Source organism: Megalops cyprinoides, chromosome 19 (genome assembly GCF_013368585.1).
Source record: "Megalops cyprinoides isolate fMegCyp1 chromosome 19, fMegCyp1.pri, whole genome shotgun sequence".
Taxonomy (NCBI): domain Eukaryota; kingdom Metazoa; phylum Chordata; class Actinopteri; order Elopiformes; family Megalopidae; genus Megalops; species Megalops cyprinoides.
In genome coordinates this window covers 20,696,914-20,719,372 of record NC_050601.1, presented here as the reverse complement: position 1 = coordinate 20,719,372, position 22,459 = coordinate 20,696,914, and the positions used below count along the sequence as shown (strand labels likewise).

At 44.4% G+C, this 22,459-nt stretch overlaps 2 protein-coding genes across 3 annotated transcripts in view; one reads left to right on the top strand and one right to left on the bottom strand.

Moving 5' to 3' along the window:
* The window catches only part of cep112 (centrosomal protein 112), a 105,478-nt gene extending 91,073 nt beyond the window's left edge, over positions 1-14,405 (bottom strand). Inside the window, exons 1-6 of the mRNA XM_036552767.1 lie at positions 14,359-14,405; positions 13,579-13,695; positions 12,679-12,869; positions 10,479-10,639; positions 3,779-3,842; positions 3,120-3,197 (exon numbers count right to left, since the gene is read on the bottom strand). Coding sequence (XP_036408660.1) covers positions 3,120-3,197; positions 3,779-3,842; positions 10,479-10,639; positions 12,679-12,869; positions 13,579-13,678 — 594 coding nt within the window. The 5' untranslated portion in view covers positions 13,679-13,695; positions 14,359-14,405. The remainder of the gene's footprint in view (positions 1-3,119; positions 3,198-3,778; positions 3,843-10,478; positions 10,640-12,678; positions 12,870-13,578; positions 13,696-14,358) is intronic.
* Positions 14,406-16,006: 1,601 nt separating this feature from the next.
* si:ch73-374l24.1 (protein kinase C alpha type) overlaps positions 16,007-22,459 on the top strand; it is a 150,043-nt gene continuing 143,590 nt past the window's right edge. For both annotated transcript variants that reach the window (XM_036552176.1, XM_036552175.1), the window contains exons 1-2: positions 16,007-16,176; positions 18,576-18,607. In XM_036552176.1, coding sequence (XP_036408069.1) covers positions 16,007-16,176; positions 18,576-18,607 — 202 coding nt within the window. The remainder of the gene's footprint in view (positions 16,177-18,575; positions 18,608-22,459) is intronic.

Sequence of the window (22,459 nt, the reverse complement as noted above, 5' to 3'; positions counted from 1 at the left end):
ATACGTGCACAGAGCATTACAACGGGATTTACTGTCCACAAATAAACTGTAAACACAAAGAAATAATAATAATTGCTGCAGTAATCTGATTTCCTACAAACAGGCCAGATATACTTTCAAACAGAACTGCGTTTTCTTTAATCGATGCGCTTGGATCGGAGCCTCTGTCTTTAAGCCAGCTGGATGCAGACCAGATGGAAATTCAAACATGCAGGAAGTGGCCAAAATAAATGACAGGTGCGTTTCTGTGTGTGTGTGTGTCTGTGTGTGTGAGATGCATGCAGCGCACACGCTCACTAATGTGGTTCCTGTTAGCAGGAGATGGCCCCGTAGTAAAACAATTGTTTTGACATGAGAACAGATGGGACGAGTACGGACCCAGATGCTGCGCGTTCTGTTTTTCAGCAAAGCGGCCTCTTTCCGAGTTGGCGCGGCCAAGCACGGCGTTTGCGTCTGCGTTTTCGTCCGATTTCAAAGCGCGCGCTTCTCGGATGACTCGTTTTTGCCAGCTTCTTCTGCTCAACATGGACTCGCGCTCCGAACGCCAAAGCTGGCGTTTCGCAGGGTCGCCGCTTTCACTTGGCTATACTCTTCCAAGAGCACTGTGAACTCTGTTATTTCAAAACACTGGCTTATCCACTGTGTTGATTAGCAGAGTGGTTCGAGAATTTGGTATCTCCTGAAGTGGTCAGTAATACGGACAAAGGATATGTTATTTATCTCCTGGAGTGGTTAGTAACATGGTCAAAGGGTATGGTAGTTATCTAATGGAGAGGTTAGTAGGAGAGGTCAAAGGATATGGTAGTTATCCTGTGGAGTGGTTAGTAACACAGTCAAAGGATATGGTCCTCATATCCTGTAGCGGTTGGTAAAATGGTTTCATCAGTGCCAAAGAATGCGATGAATATGAAAGGCCCCCCTGCAGCCTCAGAGATAAGCAGCCGTGGAGCAAATGGCACAGAGCCACAGCCTGGAGATCCTTATCTACAGAGGCACATACCGCTCCCTGTCACCCACGCTGATGTATTAGCACGTAGGCTGCCATATTCCCAGGCACTGAAGGCGCTCATTGAAAAAGGAACACGTGCAATGCCTTCAGTTTTGGGCAGGTGTGCGGGGGGGGGGCTATCAGGCCGGTCGATCGAGAACAAACCCCAGCATGCCGGAGGCCAGACCTCAGGCGGTTGCCTTTATTGCGAAAGCCGGCTGCTGTCTGAACTGTGCTTGCATGACTGATTACAGAAATCAAATGAAGTGATGACCCCTCCCACTGAGCCCAGGGTCAGTCAAACAAAAGTGCTACATCCTACATTCTGTAGATGGTTATTGACTTCTTTAAATTCAACAAAGGCGTCTACGTACCAGGAAGTGACAAATGCACAAGTATCCCCAAGGCCTTGACCAAGGCCAAGGGGGGAGGAAGGTTCCCTTGTCCTATTACAATCTCCCAAGAATTAAGAGAACGTACTGTAATGTTCTTCCATGTTTGGACCTCCATTGCTTTTGACTCAGTCTGTCCTGTGTCAAGACAACTACATCAGAATGGCTCATTTCTGCCAAACTGTGTCCACAGTATCAAATTAGTCTCCTCTTACCTCCAGCTGCAGGTGACGTTGGTTGCCTAGTACTCAACATGGCCAAGGTGCAATCATGCATGTTTGGCGGAAGCAGGCCTGCTGATGGAACAGTGTGATCTCATGTAAACAGCAGCAATTTTTGCCAAGCGTAAGCGAGGGGAACATCAAAGTAAATGTTGAACTTGTCAGGCCAGACAGAGGCATTGATCTCTGCTTGGGAGGAGAAGGAGGCCACCGTGCTTCTGACCATACCGGCACCGAGCCCTTCAGGACCTCACTGTGCCTCCATGTAATGTAACGCAAACACAGCCTACTTTTTACGTGACCCCTGACCTCCAAGCAGCAGATGAGCACAGCGGACGGAAACAAGCCCACACATGGTGCAACGCAGGGGAGTCGGGACTGGGAGATCACTGTGCGTCACGGGATCTGGGGTGACGTGCATTGCAGCAACCTGGAAAAATACACTCCCAGTTTCTGATGGGCAGTAACAGATACAAACAACTCCAAATAATTACTGTTGCAGGTCATGGAGGGAACCTCATGCCAAGCCTTGACTTTGCGAAGAGCGAAGAGGGGGGTGGAGCTGACGGCTGCGAATTTACACCCTTACTGAGGACCTTGAGCGGGTACACGACAGGGAACAAACAAATCATAATATGAACCAGGGACAGGGCCAGTGGAAACTGAGCCAAAGACACTCCAGATGAGATAGAAGACAGGGGACCACGTCTGGAGAAAAACACCGCGACCTTCAGTTTACATAAGTGCCTCCAAGAAAGCTGGCCAGATGTTATCGGAATGGCACGCTCTTCCTTTCGTAATGGTGTTGAGTCACAGCAGATGATGCTGGTGTCTGCTCACTGTGAATAATTTTGCGCACAAAAGGTCAAATCTGATCTCATACAGGAGTTCACAGCCAACAAGCAACTGCAATGCGGTGCTGAGAGTGCTTCAACTCTGCAGGTGCCTGCGCTGACGCAGGGCGTAAACACATACACCCATTTCCCACTCAAGTCTGCTTCTTGGCTCATGCTACTTAAAAAAAAGAATCCTTCTGTATACAATAATGTTTGCCATAAAAAGCCATGAAGTGCTGCAATTGTCTTGAGCGATTCAAGTACAGCAGCGATTCAATTACAGCAACCTGGATAGAGTGTTTTCACTGGGGAGCTCTACACCATAATAAAGGTATTGGATCCACTTAATCCAACTTTTGCATTCACATATAATTGAAGGAGTACAGGGCTAGATCTGAGTACGTATGTGTGGGATGGATTCGAGCGTTGGTAGGGTTAAAATGTGTTTATTTGTGAGGGGGTGGGAGTGTGAGGAGCATGTGAGGAGGGCAACAGAGACCTGATACGACTGAACTAATGTATTCTAGCATTATGTGAACTTCACACACTGCGCGTTGTATGGCATGAATAATACAACTGTTATACTGAGCATCTCTGCATTACTCTGCACAAGGTTGCCTGGCAGGGTAGCGACGCTAAAAACCACAAACAAAAGGAAAAAAGTGAAAATGCCTCAGCCTACCCCAAGATTCCAGCTGTTGAGGCGCGCTTCGAGGTCGCTGTCGTCGGAAGACGTCACTATTCTCCTGCGCTCGTCACTCTGGAGGCGGGGGGGGGGGGTGTAAAAAAAAGACAAAATAAAAATAAAAGATAAAAAACAAAACTAAAGGAACGGGCTTGTGTGTCTGGGCCCAGCACAGCAATCAAGAGTGTTTAGTCTGCTGCTGGCCTGTGTCTCCACCCAGCAAGGCCAAACAACCGCATGGGCAGTAATAGTGGTACACAGAAGGCCGGCAGGCCCCAAGCGGACCCTCACTTATCCGCCAGCCCTGCCGCTGGGCTTGTGACTTGCCTGTATGGCACAATGGGGCATGCTCATTTTTATCAATTCATACAAGCAAACACCATACGGAGGATCACCAATATACTGTACGACACTCTGTGTTGAATTATATTAAACGTTTTCCCCTGCTCAAGTCAACTGCATATGCCCTGTATGTGACATTTAGAACTCCTGTGCCCCTGGGCCTAACAACGGCACAGAACATTCTGAACCTGGAACCTGCACCAGACAGGAAATGAGGTCACAATTTAGACAGAATGTTTGGATGCTGACGATGATTAAAACGAGCACACATCAGAGAGCTGCAAATTGTCAACTGAGATCGTATCAGCGCTCACCGTTTGATCTGGGCTGGAGGCCCGGGCGCGGGACGGCAACTTTTCCCCGTACGTGTGTCTTCTCCTGTAGTCAGGCCAGTAAAAAAAAGAGAGAGAGAGTGAGCAATCAGAATGTCAGGAATTCCTTTCAAGCTGCTGAGGACATGGGGGCACTGATAGATATCTCGGCGTTGGGGCGGAACATTTGCATACGTTATGAAAGAACCGAGAGAGAGGCACAAAGGCTGGGGCTCCCTCTCAATGGCCGCATTATGGCTTCCTGCGTGGGCCCCCGCTCTGCGCTCTCCGCAGCGGGCCCCGGTGCCTCGGTCTTCACGTGCCTCATGTGAGGAATGCTGCCTGCGTTTCGCTGGCGCTGGACTATCAAACGGAGGGGGCACTCCGACAGAGCAGAGACTCGCCTCAGATCTCTAATTTATGCTCCAGAGCCTAGCGTTTCACTCCTCGGTACGTGTTTAGAGTTTTCTCCATCTGCTGGGAATTTGACGTGGGGCTATCTCCCCTCTTCCCTGCTCCTTTGTGTGATACATATACTTCCCTGATACTTCCCTATCCTTTTACGGGCTTCTGTAAGATACCTGGTGGGGTTTACGGTTTTGGATGAAGGAGGCTTGACCCTCTTCACTCTTGCCCTCTAAAGTTTAAGTTCATCTCAAATGGAAGAGTCTGGTTCCGTGATTCGCCACATGCAGTTCAGGCACTATTACTGTATCCTTCATTTAGGCCGGCACAGCTAACGCATTTCACTCTTAATTGACATTTAATTGGGCTAATTACACAAGCTGTGCTCTTTTCAGCCCGTTCAAATAACCTCCAGCTAAATGGCTGTAACTGATAAAAGACCCTAGCTACTATCTCCCATGGGAGGGCATCATATTCCTCGATCTTTCTCTTCTTTGAAGCACTGATCTCGGGTCCTTACAGGGGAGAGTGCCACAAAGTGCCGCTTAATCTTACCGTAGCACATCTAGAGACTGTGCCTGTTTCCAGATTACTTTTCCTGTATCAGAGCTACCCAGAAAACGATTCATCGGCTTTCCGCAAACTGCAGATCACCCGTGCAGTCCAGTAGAGGGAGCTCTTTCAAAGCCCATAAATTCCGTTTCGCTGACGGGAGAAACTTTGTTAAGAACACTGGCTCTAGTGTGAAAGCCGTCTGGAGCTTTGGAGGGATTTCAGGTTGCCAAAGCTCCCTCCAACACCCGGGGTCGCTTTCACCTTCTGCTTAAGATGTTCAAAAATACTCTTCATTCAAAGGACTACAATAGGGATTTCCCATGAATAGACTACACCGTATAAACTTCAACTCCTAGCTGCATTCCCACACGTAGCCTTGGCAGTGGTAGAGGTCTGTGTGCACCAAGCCCAGTGCAGAGAGAGCGGAGCAGAGCAAATCAGGTTGTAAGGTCCGGTCAGACAAGGGTAAGCGATTCTGATGAGACTGGCGTGGAGTCTGGGGTGGAGATCAAAGTACCCGCACACCAACTAGGAGCCTCAGCCCTGATTAAAGTCACCTGACATAAATGTGTGCCATCTGACCTCCAGGTGGTGTGGCGCTGTGCCGGGCCTAGCTCAGGTAGACCTGCCTCACCTGGCCCCAACACAACACCTGGAGCCAAGGCCAGGGCACACAGTGAAGTTTGTTCACGAGAAAAACAGAATCACAGAACAGTGGTTCACGGGACGTTCGCTGTAGCTTGCAAGGACGCTGTTATAGCCCAGCAGGTGGGAGATAACACACAAGGGACGTTTTTGTTGAGCATTCTCATGAGATGAACACATGCAGACGGGAGGCTAAGGCAACAGGCAAAGAGAGAGCAGAAGAAATTCGTCTGAAAGTTGGAACTGACACAGTTACCTGAACTGCAGATTAATGCCCCCAGCACTTTGCAGGAATAATAGCAGAGTAAAAATCCTTACTCTTTTCCAGTGAATACCTCTCTACAGATGCTTACTCAATATGGTAGCCACTGTGTCTTGCATTGGGGTTTTCGGATCTTTATTCCTCTTTTCACCCACAACAGTGGAATGAGTACAAATCAGTGATCCATACATAAGTATAAACCATAAGAAAAATTACTGACCCATATGCAAGTATAAGCCCTGTGTAACATTACTGATACATATGCAAGTGTAAGCCATAAGTATCATTACTGACTCATATGCAAGTAAAAATCATATGTAACATTACTGATCCATATATACAAGTACAAGCCATGCGTAACATTACTGATCCATAGTCAAGGCTGTCAGTGATATTACTGACTGATCCATGTATAAGTCCAGGCTGTAAGTGACAGGTAAAAACTTTCATTCAGCCCATAGGCTTTAACTCTTTTGTGCGTATGGTCACACTGGTGTGATTAGCCCTTTTGCACATACAGTCACACCGGTGTGATTATAACACTAGATTGGAAAAATTCTAGCTAACGTTAGCTTTGAGGAAACAGTGATTTTTAACATTATAATCGTTACAGCGGTGAAAACTATGAGAAGCTTACTGATGAAAACATAAGGAACCATGTAACGTAACAGGTGCACTACATAGCATAAAATAAGTCATGTACAAAAGGATTAATGAAGGTGTTGAGTGATCACCTCACTTCCATGGCCTCACTGGCATTTGTCCTATGCATCCCCTTCAGGTAACGCTATTTGCAGCTAAAGAACACCATCTGGTGGCCATATAAAGAAACACAGACAGATGCAGAGTTTAATGTTTCTTATCAGTCAATGGTCAAATCTCATGAGAGAACACCTGCACAACAGACAATTAGTGCAAAGTTAATTGAGTCAGGGCCCCCCCTACAAAACTATTTCACTGCCATCCTACTAACTGCATCAGGGATAATTGTTCCAGGATCCTGTATTTTGTCTTTAAACTGGAACAATGACAACAACCTCACCACAGCTGGCAACATTAAAGAAAACCGACAACAACATTCTCTAACAGCAATGACAAAAACATCCTCCAACAGCAAAGACAGCATTATCCAATGCTGAGTGCCAACGACGTCTAGAAATTAGAACTATGAGCTAAATGCCACGACAAAAATGGTAAACATGGCTGGTAACCCTGAGACAATCCACGAGTGCCTTACAGTCGATTCAAATTCTTTGACATGGAAAATGTTTTTAAAGGCGTGAGGCGAAGCCTCCAGACCTCACCACTGTCCTGTCGAAGGCCTGCACCGTTCTGCTTTATCCTGGCTCTGGGCTTGAGACATTTTCACAGCAGCGGCTGTGCTGTGAGTGGGAGAGACAGAAGACCACGCCCGGTAATGAGGTATAACAATTTGGCTATGAGGCTAAATATCCCCTGAGTAGTGTCGCAACATCTCAAGGTCATTCACCGAGCTCTCTGGAGGTCAAGGAATTTCTGCTTCGTCCCTGAGCGGTGATCATTAAAGTACTTCATAAAACCATGGAGTGCCACAGTTTTTTTTCTCATTCTCATAAAAATTAACCGTGGAACATGTGCAGCCAATCTGTCAGTGCGACAACACACAGGCTTGAGGAAGACGTTACTTTAATGCAACCTACGGCACCCTTGACATTGCTATGAATTTATAAGGGCCCCTGTATGCTTGTGAATTGAGTAGGCTAGGGGTGTTAAAAGCCAGTAAAACTGAACAGAGGATTTTTTCTGAGGGATTTTAAAGTGCATGCAATGAGAGCAACTCGATGAAAGCAAAATTTGATTCAATTTGAAACACCTGCTCATGCTAATTCTGTTCAGCTAATTGCTACGAATGCTGCCTCCCCAGGCAAAACAGTCATCAAACTAAAATTTCACAAATGGGCTTTAATTAAAGCACAAACCACACCGCCGCCGCAACTGGGTTTCCGCAGACACCACACCTGCGATTCTGTGGGAGAATTTATCCTGTTAAATGTCGTGATCAGGTGGAAGCAAAACACACAGAGGAAACTGAGGAAACCTGCCAGCGCATTAGAATCAATTGCTGCAAGTAAAAATAAATGACAGCAAATGACCTTGGGGGACGTATGGAGGGGGAATTTATTAAAACAGGCATTAGAAGCTACAAATTTGCAGAGTTTGCACAAGCTCAAGTTTTCGGTTCATAAAGGCAATTGCTAAAATTATTATGTCAATAAGGACAGTCACAAAATATTCCTTTAAGTAACAACTACAGACTAATTAGCTATTTCATGGTGAGACTGTATTATGAACAGGTGTCAGGATCTGGGGGGTGTAAGGGACAGGAACAGTATTTTTTTCAAAATTACTGCAGTGTGTATAAGTGTATTGTTCTTAGCTGCTGTGCATATAACTGTAGTGTGTATAGCCACAGAGCATATAGCTGTAGTGTATACAGCCCCAGTGAGTATAGCTGTAGTGTGCACACCCACAGTGCATATAGCTGTAGTATGCATACCCACAGTGCATAAAGCTGTAGTGTGTATAGCTGCAGTACGTATAGCTGTAGCCTGCACACCTGCAGTGCGTATAGCTGTAGCCTGCACACCTGCAGTGCGTATAGCTGTAGCCTGCACACCTGCAGTGCGTATAGCTGTAGCCTGCACACCTGCAGTGCGTATAGCTGTAGTGTATACAGCCCCAGTGTGTATAGCTGTAGTATGCATACCGGCAGTGTGTATAGGAGGTGGCGCAGCAGGGTTCATCAGCTGCATTAGCTAAGAATAAAAAGGCTTATAGGAAATGCGAAGTCAAACTTTCGCACAGCTACTTCGGGATTTGGTTTTATACTGGTTGCACTAACCAAAATTATGTCTGGTGCAGATAATGCGCACGCACGCTAGTGAATGCAAATCATAACTGTGGCTGGGCAGCACTTGTAGTTGAAAAAGCTGCTCTTATCCTCTACCTGTGCATTTCAAAGTACTGATATTTCTAATGTAGTGCACTTCAACTCTCAGCCTAAATGTGATATGTGACACACTTGTGTTGCTCTGTGATTCTCAGTTAAACATTCCACAATCACGGTGCAATCAACACCTCTCTCACAAAACCTTTGCGCTCGCATCAAAACCTGGCACCTGAAGTTTCAGAATCATCAATAGGCTATGACAACAGTGGATGGCCAATCAGTGATCACAACTGCTTGCCCTGCTATGCTAAAGGTGCAGAAAACGAATTACAAATTGATAAAATATAACTGTAAAAAAGGACAGAGAGTGAAAATGTAAAACAAAACTTCACACTCTCACGTATTGTGCTTCATTATAAGGCAGAAGTTTTCCTCTTTACAGACCTCCTCCAGAGAGTTGATTATCTCTACTGTAAATGTGTGAAGAGAAAAACAAAAAGTAAAAAAAGCTAAAATAGCGTTTTCATCGCAGTTTGGTAGTATCAATCACAGACACTTTAAGAGGATTTGACTTCAGAGACACTTCTCTGGCGTTTGAGGAAAGAAATCCACCTAAAACCCACTGAAATGGCATCAGTACTAAAATCACCCAATTAACAGAGCTCTGTGTGAGCGAATTGCATGAATGGTAATTAGAATGATAATCTAGCAAGACACTGTGATATAATCTCATTAATTGAGCACTGATAATTGGACATACCTTTAAATAAGGATACCCAGTCATATTTAGCCTAAACATTATTTAGAACGGTGGAGGGGGAGGAACATTCTCTTTTATGTATTACCAAAATATGACAATTCAAATTCAGAGACTCCAGCGCACCCACATTTAAGTTCGTTCAAATATGTTCTTCTGTGTACTGTACCTTGCTGCAGCTAAGTATTATGTCAACTACAACACTGTGTATGTGAATCCCACCACAGAGTGTTCTGTTCAGCATTTTTCTAAACTTCACTTGATTTCCCCCATTCCTACGTCATTCATTTCTCCATCCATACAAAAGTCAAAAAGCAACTGAAACCCCTACCATGTACATTATGAACGAGGCAGCCTGGCCTTCCAGCTGTGCTTGCACAGAGAAGCAAAATGACAGCACCTCAGAAGAGCATCTCATCGACTCTGTATTGGACAGGTACCTGTGTGCATAGCTAAAAACTGTGGATTCACAAAAGCTCTGCAGCAATTTGACACAAAATATGAGCAAACTGGTTAATAAGAAAATCTAAGAAAGTATACAGCTTGCGGTGAAACTGTTGTACTCTCATTTTTTTAACTTCCAGGTTTTTTTTCTTTGTAACGGTATTTTGGGGTATCAAGTATCTGTCAAATTCAGAACTGATCTTTACGTCATCTGGACGCCCAATCCCATTGACTGTGCACACTATCAGACGATCCACACACCATAAAGATCTGTTAACTCTCTCAAATGTGACCATTATTTCAACTGCTGACACATACCCTATAATTTGACAGCTCTTTGCGAAGCACACTGATATCAATGTTGGTTTGCCAGCACTGTGTGATGACACTGACATTTGAATTACATTTATCTCCGTGTTGATCTAACAGTGCTGTGTGACAACACTGACGTATGGAGTACACTGATCTCAGTGTTGATCTGACGCTGCTGTGTGACGATACTGACGGATGGAGTACACTGATCTCAGTGGTGGCTTGCCAGCACTGTTTGATGATACTGACATTTGGAGTACACTGATCTCAGTGCTGATTTGACAGAGCTCTGTGATGATACTGATGTATGGAGTACAGTGATCTTGGTGATGATTTGACAGCCCCACGCAATGACGCTGAAGTCTGGAGTTTCGGCAGCAAGCTGAACGGGTACCTGTGTGCATGTGAGGAGGTTGCAGGGGAGCTGGGCCTCTCTCTCCGCAGGGGGGACCAGGCATCCTCCCCCACACTCAGCTCTGATGTCACCCAGTCCGGCAGACCTCCGGGGCTCTCATCCAGGGATCTCCCATACAGAGGCTCGTCAAAGTAAATTGACTGCAAAAAAAGGGGGTTGCAATGACCTCCTGTACCACAGAAGCACTAACACAAACGCGGGTGTTCATTCACAAGCCACCAAAGCTATCCGTCGAGAACTGGCTGACAAGTAGGAAATAAGGATGCAGGTAAAACCTCAGTTTTGTAGTGAGAATGTCAATGTCTGACATTTTCCAGTGATCCTGCTTGCAATGAGCACTGTGCTACAAGATATACTCTAACAATAAATTATTAATGGCTTTGCTTTGATGGAATATGAATATACGGTACTTTGATGCTGTCATCAACACCATAACTTATCAAAGCAAAACTATCAACAAATTAACGTTAGAGTATTCCTTGCATCATAATGACAGTGAGGGCTTTGCTTTGATAGAATATAGTGTTGTTGACAGTATTCCTTTGATATAATATGGTGCTGTTGATGGTTTTGCTTTGTTAGAATAGGGTGTTGTTGACATGATTACTCTGATAAAATATGGTGGTGCTGATGGTTTTGCCCTGACAGAATATGGTGGTGCGTGGTGGTGACGCTATTGCTTTGAAGAAATATGGTGTTGTAGATGGCTTTGCTTTAATTAAATATGCTTTTGTTGTCCAGCACCCCCCCCCCCCATTGCTAGCAATGCAGATTACTGTTCCTTCTCTAAATCCACCAGGCTCCAGGACAGAAAATAAAAACAAGTAAGATGCTCCCAAGGTGATTAAAATCTCTCTGAAAGACCTGGCATGTCGATTTCCATGGTTTCTTATACCACAGCAGTTTCATGCAGCCAAATTTGGAGAAAGATCCAGGTGGGAGTCAAAAACTAGCTTTGCCTTAAAATACTTTAATACAGACAATTTGCTAATTGTATTGCACCTTGTATTAATGTTGAACTGTATTTCCTTGTGACAAAAAAATTCTCTCAGAGTGAGCTGAGGCGGGCTGGGCACGTATGCAGGATGTATCAGGTTTCAGTGACGGGGCGTCAGTGCAATGATAGGGTGGCTGTCCATCTGAAAATGGAACTCACTTTCCAACTTTCCAGCTCCCTCCTGTGTTTGTCCAATCTGGCCAGAAGAGGTCACTATTTACATCAAACATTTATCTACCATCGCTAATGTCTAACCTGTGAAAATCTCCCAATTTTAACTCATGGTTGTTACAGCCAAACAAAAAGGATGGGACTTGAAATGATCTTGTATCCAGTTGTGTGCAAAATCACTTCATCGGCCTAAGTGGCCTATGAACACTGTCCGCATAAGTGGAAGTGGTTTTGCACCTAGTGACCATAGCATCCGTGGTCAGGAGGAAGTGACAAGTGTCTGAAAAAACTGTGAGGAAAAACATCTCCATTTTGTCAAGAGAAATGGCAAGCCTGAGTAATGAACACATAGTCTAATCTCATTGTTATTCACAAAATTATGGACTAAAAACAAGAACCAATGCATTGATCAAGAGTAAAACATACAATTATTAGCATTACAAGAAATACATACGTGGCACTATATACCGACAACTGAGTCAAAGTCATTACCAAAAAACCTAACAACTACAGAGAGCAAGCAAGCAAATTTGAATCGCATCCACAGAATATGACGCACATCAGCTTCAACACTGGATCTGCCGTTTCCCCTCACTGACTCACTCACAATTATGTCATTCACAATTTTCTCCGGTCACTTAGACTTCCTGACACTTCCTGCTCATGTGGCACATCGCTGGCAACTGCATGATATGTAGTCATATTCAAAACGTTTCCGAAACAATTCCAAACACCTCTGCAACATATATGAGGGCTATGTGAGTGCTGGACAGCTGTGCGATGGACAGCTACAGCAGAGGCCACTTAAAGATTCAGAGACCTCTGCTAAACAGGTTTCACAGCAGCACAGTTTCAGCCCACAGTCATTCCTTTCAAATAAAATATAATTTCAACAATATAAAACATAAATATATATGTATAACAATATATAACAACAATAAAAATATAAAAGTGTCAGCTATTACATTTGTGCTGTCATCTTGCATACCGAGCAGCGCTGCCACGGCTTACCATGTAGGTCGGTAGAGTCTTAAGAGGGCCGGCCTCGGGCTTGTGGGTAAAGGGGCCCTCCAGAACCCCTCTCCTGAGCATGTGCAGCAGCAGTCGGGCATACATGTTCCGATTCTTCCTCGCCATCAGGCCGGACCCGGAGGCACCAGGATCGCAGAGCTTCTTGATCCACATAGCACAGCGCTGCCGTTCTGTGAGGTGTCCACCCCACAAGGACAAAAGATAATCAGCAAGATTCAGGGTCATTCTACGGATGGCACGACAAAAACGACAGCAACACTCTGGTCTCTCACTGCACTCTCAGAGAGGAAGATGTATTCAGCCAAACCCTCACTGTTCATGCAGGTACAGTAACAGTAGCCTTTAATTCTAAAGTATGTGATTATCGATTAATCTATCATGAGGCATCACGGTAATGTTTTAAGTGCATACAAACTATTGTTATTGTTATGGACATCATGACTACTATGTCAGATAAATCCAGGAAAAGCCAGATTTTTAAAGAGTTAAAAACAAAGGGTTACAGAAGTCTTGTCCATTACTCAGATGCCAGGATGTTAGTATAATTTATTTTGCTAACATTTGCAGCACTAGTTAAATACACAGTGGACCCTAGGTTAAACACCTTGCGACTGAAGACAGAAGGAATCAGTGGAGCACCTCTGTGTCTTATTTTGATACTGCATGCTGCATTGTTTGATTGCCTAGACTAGATTTCTGTACACACGTACACACACATTTAAAACATTTTCAGAAGTACGAAAATATCATCTTGACCACCCCTTGTGGGTTGTATACAGTTAGCTAGTTAAGTACATTCTTTTACTTCTTTCATATTTGCGACATTTAGCTAGCCAACATTACATTACTGGAAATTAGCATAGGCTTACATATTTTTACCTGATTTATGGGGAAGTTTCAGCACATATGGTTTCATGTCCACCAGGTGATGGTCAAATTCTGAGTCTAGTTTCTCCCACGACTCTTCCTGATTGCTCATTGTGGTCTGTTATTTCACTAAAAATGTAAATAAGAACATCCGACAACGTGACATGTTCTCTATATAACAAGATTAGTCTAAGCTAATTAGCAAGCTGCGTGTTGTTATTATAACAACATAACCGTCAAGATGAATTCTTTGCAGATCCTCAAAGCGAGTCCTTTGCTTGAACTCGCCACGTCCAACACCTCCTTCCCACATACTCAAAACTCTGTAAGTTTGCTAGCAAACAGGCTAACTAGCTAACTTGCAAGCCCGTAGTCGCTAAGCTACGGTGGATAGAGACGGCTTGATTTGCTAGCTGGCTAGCGTATCACTGTCACAATATCTGCTTCGGTTAAAAACAATCAAATCATAGCCAGTTGCGTCGACAAACACATTAGCCAGCTAGATTGCTCGCTTTACTGTAAATTACCTGGCTACCCAGCTATCTATTTGCCTGATTGGCTAGCAAGCTAACATAGTTATCTGTCAGCAATTTATATTAGCTACCTAGTGTTGCATTAAACGTTAAATCAAATAATTACTCTAGCTAACTAGTTATTCGTGTAGTCTACACTTAGCTATCAACAGCTGGACGTATCAAAGTATGCTATCTAGCTAAAGATATATTACAAGAACGTATATGTTACTCTGAAAAGATAATGCGATAGAAAGATTTGTGATTGTCAATTACTTACTCCGTCTGTAGCTCGGACTTCTCTTTGCGGTTCCAAACGGTTCAAACTTCAGCTTCCCTGACAGCGAACCATACGTCACATCCGTTTTCCGCAAGAGGGCGTCTTAGGTTTCCATGGGAACTAGCTATGGCACTGAGGGTGATAAGGCTACCTGCATTTTCTCTTCACATAACCAATTATTTGCTTTTTATGTAGTCTGTTATTGCAAACCCATTCATCAAATTCACAGCATGCCATAGATCCTGCAATTTGCACAACAGCCTGGAAGGCGCGTCCCACAATCTGAATACCACTGCTCTAGAAGTTGCTCTGGATGAGAGTAGCCTAAATATTTTGAGTCCGATTCTGATTTGACATCCATACACGCAAAAAGGATTTTCGATAGTCAATGTCATGTTTCATACATAAGCAAGATGGAGAATGGTATCACTCTCAGATAGGCGCTTCTCGTTGATTCATGGAATCTGGGTATACAAAAATGACTTCAGTCATTATTGATAGAGTTACACACATTTCAATAACCTCTTATTACAAGTAGGTGTTAGGCCTAGTAATTAGCCTAAATCCAGGATTTACGCGCGTTGAGGCTCATCCCTGCGTGTTTTACACCTGCGGTATGCGTGCATGGTCATGGAATAAGGGGGTGCTTATGTTGCCTTGGAGGCAAAAAGGTGGAAAATACAACTAAACTCGTTAAATAGGCTACAGCAAATTCCAATATTCATACAAGTGAATGCGAAGTGAAGTGACAATTGATGCTAAACATGTGAAATTGATTCTATCATTTTGAAGCGATATTGATTCTACTCTGTCAAAGCAATCATTTGGCATACTTCGGGCGGTTTTTTTTTTTTTTTGTAACCTGTAAGCCTAATTAACGATCTCTCACAGACTAAAAAGTTGTTGGTTGAACATAGTTACACTAGTTGTAATGTAGTTCGTATAGCCTACATTACATTCCTAAACATTCCTTTCCTAAATGTTTCTGATTGGCCAAGAAGATGCATAGTTCTATCACTGCTAACTTGCCGTAGCCTAGTTCTCTTTTTTTTCATTGTAGGCCGGCACGGCTGCTAAATTCCGCTTTCAAATGTGGAATGTTTTGTTTAGTTTTATGCGTAATAAAGACAATATGTTGGCTAGGTGGTTGTGCGGAGGGCTCCTGGCATACTATGTCAGGCATGCGCGGCATTGTTCATGCGAATATCCTCGAAAATTATTACCGGATAAGGAGCATCTTCTAAATAAGTAAATAAATAATACTGTATGTTTACACACATGTAGCCTCATTTTTCTTTCCCTGTTCTAGCGCCCGTAGCCACCCGATTGCAAGCGCTGATTCTTTCGAAGACAGCCAGTTTGAAGTTTCTTTCTCTTTCCCACAGGATGGCGTGCCTTCCCTCCAATTTTAACCAGAATAAAATCCATCCCTACTATAAGGGTATGAAGTGCGTTGACGTCACTCCCTGTGAGAAGGAAGCAAGGCGTTCAGTTGTACTGACAGCTACGGGGAAAGCGCATAACAGTACCCTGTCTTCAGTGACTTTAACAACAGTAGCAGCGTCAAAAATAAAACAGTCCAATAAGAGATACATCGGGAAAAAGTGGTGAAACCAAGCGGGACGGAGGGTTCAACTGTTTTTCTGCAATGGCCGATATTATGCATTTCAACGATTCATCTTCAGCTGGGGTTGCCAACCGATTCGCCCGCAAAGGTGCCCTAAGGCAGAAAAACGTCCACGAAGTAAAGAACCACAAATTTACAGCCCGTTTTTTCAAGCAGCCGACATTCTGTAGTCACTGCACAGACTTCATCTGGTAAGAACCACTTTTGTCTGTTCTGCCATTGATGGTGAAAGTGCCAGCGGTGCGGTCGAGTGTTCGTAATTCAAATCCCGTGCAACTTTAGAATTAATGCCTCTTTAGGAGGTAGGCTTTTACGGGTGTCGTGAAATTTAAACTCCAGAATGGTCCCGCTTTTCCTCAGCACTGCGAACTTTTGCTCAAGTGTATAATTTTGGAAAAGCCAACATATCATAGTTAACAGTATTGACATTTTCCCACTGTCAGCTGACTCGAACAAGTGCGTTTTCGATAATATTTGCCATGACTTTTGATATCACTGCTGAGAATCAACAGATTTTTGACAGCATAACCGCAACTTCTGTCGATCTCTGTCCTGAATATATAGACTACGAACTCTGATGCAAACTCGAACATTGAGTGGATGTGTGCGTCTGATCAGATATCGTTCCTAATTTAGAATTGATCAAGTTGCGTCTCCTGCAAACTTTACTTTTGCGAGTAAGCCTTCAAATTGTGGTCTTTTCTGACAGATGTGACTGTTGTAAGTCTTCAGTGACTTATTGAAATACAGGGGCAAGTACTGATTCAGTCATATTCTTCCAGAAAAAAATACAAAAACATTTACTGTGTTTTATGATAACATTTTATGTTTGATAAAATGTTATGATAACATTTTATGTTTCTTAAATGATTTCAGTTTTCAGACGGTACTCCGTGCGATTGTAGGCTACACTGGTTTTTGTCCGTATCTTTTTCTTTGTTTTGATCTGTCCGTGCCCTCCTTTAGCGCTTTATTTTTATAATCCATATATGGGCAACCTGTTATTTCCCCTGGCTTTTAAGTAATGCATCTTCATGAAAACAAGCAATACAACATTCTTCCTCATATTCTTTGACATTTGGCATACAATTTATTAGTTCATTTTTGCTTCAGCACAGAAGGAAAGAAAGAAATCGACAGTATAAAGAATAAAAGAAATGCTTTTATTAAGGAACGCTGCGGTATGAATTGTGCCGTAAAATACAACAACAATAACAACAGCAACGAAACATTACCATGATCCGTCTCCTATCAGGCTGTGTGTAATGGAGATGGCTGAAACGTCAGAGCGGCAATTTCTTGACTCCTAGTCACACGCACATTTTCTCTTTAATGTTTTACTGATAATTACAGTTCGGTAACGCGCGCCCCTCGGATGTACTGTAAGTGTAATTCGTCTTTGGCATGTATGGAGCATGTCACAGGCGCCGCACTGCGTTCAGGTGACAAAAAAAAATTTGAGGCACCAGCAAGTGCAGGAGCGCAGACTGAGTGGGGTGGCGAAAAGATGTGAGGAGTCGTTGTACCCCAGCAGCAGCTGACACACATTCTTCTTGACACTTCGCTTTGCATGAAAGCCTTCTGAGGGCTCCTCAACATGACTCTTTCATGTTCTGTCACGGAGAAATGAGACGTAATGAGCAAATTCATTTGTAAGAAGAATAAGAGCCTTGGTGTGATGCACAGTCTTTCATGTCAGACTGTGCTGAGACATAAGAAGGTGTTTCCCTTGATTAATTCCCCTACCTGTAGAGAGAACCAATGATTTTACCCAGAATGCACATATCATAGGGATAGGGGGTATTCTGACTAAACATTATTTTCACGTCAGTAACATGATACGGGGTCCCTTCACAATTTTAGAACAGGTCTGAATTTTGCTATTTTTTTATCATAGACTTCCAGTTCACACAAACATTTTGTTTACCTGAAATTGTAAGCAAAAGGAAACAAGTGAGTGATGATCACCTATGCTGCTATCTCATTAGTTATAGTATTCTTTAATTGCAGAATATTAGCAACACCAGAGTCACAGTTGCATTAGCTAGTGTTCTTTAACTGAGACCGTCGACAACATTGTGACAGCCCTCACACTGTGTGTATTAGAGATCCAAGAGCGATCTGAGAGTGTAGGGGGCGGACCAGAACATTCTCTCTGCTTCTGTTATGGATCCCTATTGAGATCCTATTGAATGTGCTACTCTCTGTCGCCCCCCACCTCCAGCAGACACATCTTGCCATAATGCTGCTGTAGCACTGGGTGTGTTTCTGCGTGATTCTTCCTTATGCAGCCTCATATCACACACTTGGTTGGCCCATCCCGATTTTTGGCCTCTCTTCAGATTGCGCGTTCCTCCCCAAAAAAGCAGCCGTCCAACCGCGTGCCACCTGACGCCCTCCGCGCCGTCCAGACCCGGGGACAGGCGTGCGGGGCGTCCGCGGCAGTGCCAGCAGTAACGGTGGCGGAGGAACATGTGACGTGAACCGCCTCCACAGAGGCATCGCACGCCATCTGTACCCCACACGTGTGCGTGTACAAACGCCGTGTCACCAGCTCTCCTGACTCTTCTCCCTCTCTTTATGCCTACAGGGGCTTCGGAAAGCAGGGATTCCAGTGCCAAGGTAAACCCAGTTTCACACCAACAACCCTGATACCATGCCTCAGCCTGTGAATTAGCATTGCTTGGGTTATGTTGCACTAAAGAAGGTGTGTGTGTCGCCGCCTGTTGATAGCACTGTCTCATTGCAAGTGTCATGTAATCCACTATTCAATCTTACCCTGCCCACTGAATGAGTATACTATATGAATGGTTTATTCGATGTGTACCATCCGCCGCAGCACGTTAAAAATACAAAATATGTTGTGGCTGTTAGACTTCAGAATGGATTAACACGTAAACACAAGTAATTCGAACAGAAGTGCATGTGTAGTACATGTTTTTAATTTGAATTTTAGCAAATGTTCAAAAACAGGAGGCAGACTAGGTGTTTAATTGGTCATGGTTGAGGATGCTGTAATGGTTTGACTTGGTTATCTTTTGCATATGGACTCAGCTTGATAAGACTGGACCTTCCCACTTTTTTGAATTGAGGTTGCCTGGAGGGAACCATTACAATGATAGTACCATGTGTAAAGGGGGGTTGGAATCAAAGCAAACCTGTTGTGAATCAAACCCATGCCATTGACCATGACGCTGCTGTATGTCTGAAAGTTCCTCACCCTCGACAGGCTGCAGTTGTTGTTGCTAAGAATTGTTCTTATGATATCACCTTTCGCCTACTTGTCCTGCCAGTTCTTTGGTGGGGTCTCTGCAGTGCCTTTAATTGGGCAGGGCAAGCTGTTCGTCTGGCAGGGAGTCCTTTTTCATGCAGGTAGCACAACACTTCACACATCTTGCCCCTTGACCGGTGCTGCCTGGTCATATCCCACTCTCATGCTAACGAAGAGACAGAATGAGTACAGTTTGAGATAAAATGTCAAACCCTGCATTCTCTGCCATGCAGGTACTTTACACAGTATTAAAATCTCTGAACCACTGTGAGGCTGCAGTTAGTTACTGAGCTCTAAGCTAGCAAGTTCAGCCCCTGCCGGCATGTGGACTACAGTATTAGTAAGCCTGCAGGTGCATGCTTTACCGCAAGCAATGATAAATAGAAGTTTGGTTTGTTGGTCTGCTCTCATTCAAGGAAGAATGCAGAAACATTGATGCTTCTCCAGAGAGATCTCTCCCAGTATTTCCATTAATCCACACCTTTTTTTCAGATATGTTTACGGAATTGAAAAATTGTCATTTAAGTTAAATTCATATGGTGTTGTACTATACACGCACGTGCATCAATATGTGTGTGGGTGCAAACACCCACATATATGTATGCATATGTGTTTGAGTGTGGTTGCCTTTTAATGTGTGTGTGTGTGTGTGTGTGTGTGTGCGCGTGTGTCTCTGCAATAAGCATGTAGTAAAATGTGGTAAAACCAAAGATGTATCTGCTAAGTTCACTCTTTCGACCTCTGACTTTGATTGTCCTCGGTTTGAAATGACCTCTGTCACCCTATGTTGATGCAACCAGTGAGCAAGAGGGTCATTATGTCTGAATAACATTCATGACAGTGAATTCTCATTGTAATGATCACAGCACCACATGTGGGCAAAGCTTGACGTCAGAAGGACTGAGATTAATATCGGCAAATTACTGCCTCTCTAAAGACCTGTTCACACAGGGCTATTTTTACTGATGTCTCTAAGGCAGGTGCATGACTTCTTACTTATCTCAAAGACTGTGATCCTGTGTGAAGTTGCTGGATCGGGACAGTTTCCTGTTGTTGCCCACAATACTGCCTCAATAAGGTCTTTAAATACTGTCTCAGAGAAACTCTACAGTGGAGTCTGTTCACTTTCCTGAGATTTGTGACCATGCATGTGTTTGGCTGTTAACTGAGAAGATCGACTCGCAGTTGTGTGCTGAAAACAGGAGCAGCACACATTGTAATTTTGCAGCCATGCTGGTTAATTTATGTTTATGGATTTCTTACGGTGTGATGAAGCATTAAGGTGCTACTCAGAATTTAGGAGCCGGTAAACAGTGCAAGCCACAGCAGGCCCCCACCTCTTTACCGAAGGAATGGACATGGGTAAAAAGTTCATCTAGCTGTGGGTGGTTTCCAGGACCAAGATATCTGTTGGATGACCGTTGGGACATCAGGAAATTGAGTCTTGAGTGAACAGGGTTGAAGTCATTAGGGCCTGTAGTGATGTGGAAATCTTCCAGTCAGCCTCCCTTATTACACCTGCACTGAGGCCTTTTTCACCAGCTTTGTTTGACTGTGATCCTAGAAGTGGGGATTTTTTTTTACACGAATAACAGTCAACATAGGTACAGGACGGCATTGAACAATCTTACGTCTTGAGCTTTGGTCAGTTACCGTGTGCAGATTTTAAAGTCTGTCTGGATGAGGTGAGCTGGGCTGAGAGACTCTGCCCGGCTGTGCTGGTGCCCTGCAGCGAGGCCATGCATCTCCTGAATGACTGCGGCAGAGCTCAGGAAGGGAGAGGCTCTGTCGGTGCAGTCAGGTACAGCGCATGAGTCACCAGTGGAGCCGCGCTCATGGCCTCTGATTGGTCAGCAGGGGTCAAGCGGAGCAGCCAGACCGGGAGCCCAGAGGCGATGGGTCTTGTTTTGTCTAACCTCCCCCCCATGTCCCCCCGTCCCCTCCTGACCGTTTTGGTGAAGGCGCTGCGTCGGCTTTGATGAAAAAGAAAAAAAAAGGAACGTCATGTCAAAACGCAGGGCACGGGGCACAAGGTTGCGGGTCGCAGGTCACAATGTAGGTGAGGCAGAATGTCCTGTCAGCGTTTCAACAGGGGAAAAAAAAAACACTAAAAACATCAGCGGGAGCAGAGCAGGTGAACGGCGCTTCGACATTGTGGTTTTTACACTCCATCGCTTCTGCTCGCTCCGCTCTTGAAGTCCTCTCAGATGACCCTGGGAAACTGTTGCGGCACCAGGATTCCCGGTTAATTATTTACCCGGCCGCGGCATCACGAGCGTCCCGGAGGGCCGCGGAGCGCGGAGAGCGTGCTCTGTCTCAGTGTTCAGAGAGGAGCGGAGGCTGATATCATTGCTCTGGGGACGGAGGTGATGTTATTACGCCTCTGACTGGCTTTTCTAACGGCGGGTCTCGCTCTCCAAACACTGGCGTCCTGGGACTCGCCGGCCTTGGCAGTGCGCGGCTAGGCAGCTTGCCTCCCCCCTTCCAGTTTTCATCTGATGATCTGAGGGATTTTGTGAGAGGCCTCTGTGAAATTTAAGCAACTTTTAATGCTGCCCTTACCATTTTTTTAATGAAATATCTGACCCCTGCCGTTTATTTCATTGACGTCCTCTACTTTTCATGGGGGTTGCATAACGCACCGCAAGTTGTAATAATTTACGCCAGCGTGCTGAGAAGGCGTCAGTGTGTCAGTGTGTGCGGATTCACCTGCGAAAGAGGTTGTTACAGATGACAAAGAAAGGCTAATACATCACAAGTTGTATTCAGTTTGCATCGGTGCGTTGAGAAGGCGTCAGTGTTTCTGTGTGTGTGCGGATGCACCTGCTGAGGAGGTTGTTACAGGTGAAGAAGAAAGGCTGTCTGGAAGAGGTGTGGCACTCCTTGTCATAGGGCAGAGGCATTCTGGCTGAATGGTAGAACAGCTCTATAACCTGACTGTGACAGGGGAACTGGTTTTGTGCATTATGCATCTGCCAACATTCTATGTTTAATAAATAAATGATAATTGATAATGATTGAGTTGATGATAATAATGGTATCAAAAACAACAGTTATTATTGTCATTATTGTTATTGCGGTTATTATTATAATATTATTATTAAGGTCAAGTGAATGAAAGCCATTCAGTGGGACTTTACCTGCACAGTAGACATATTAAGGATATATTGAAGTGCATTGCTGCCAGAGATGCATCTTTGTGA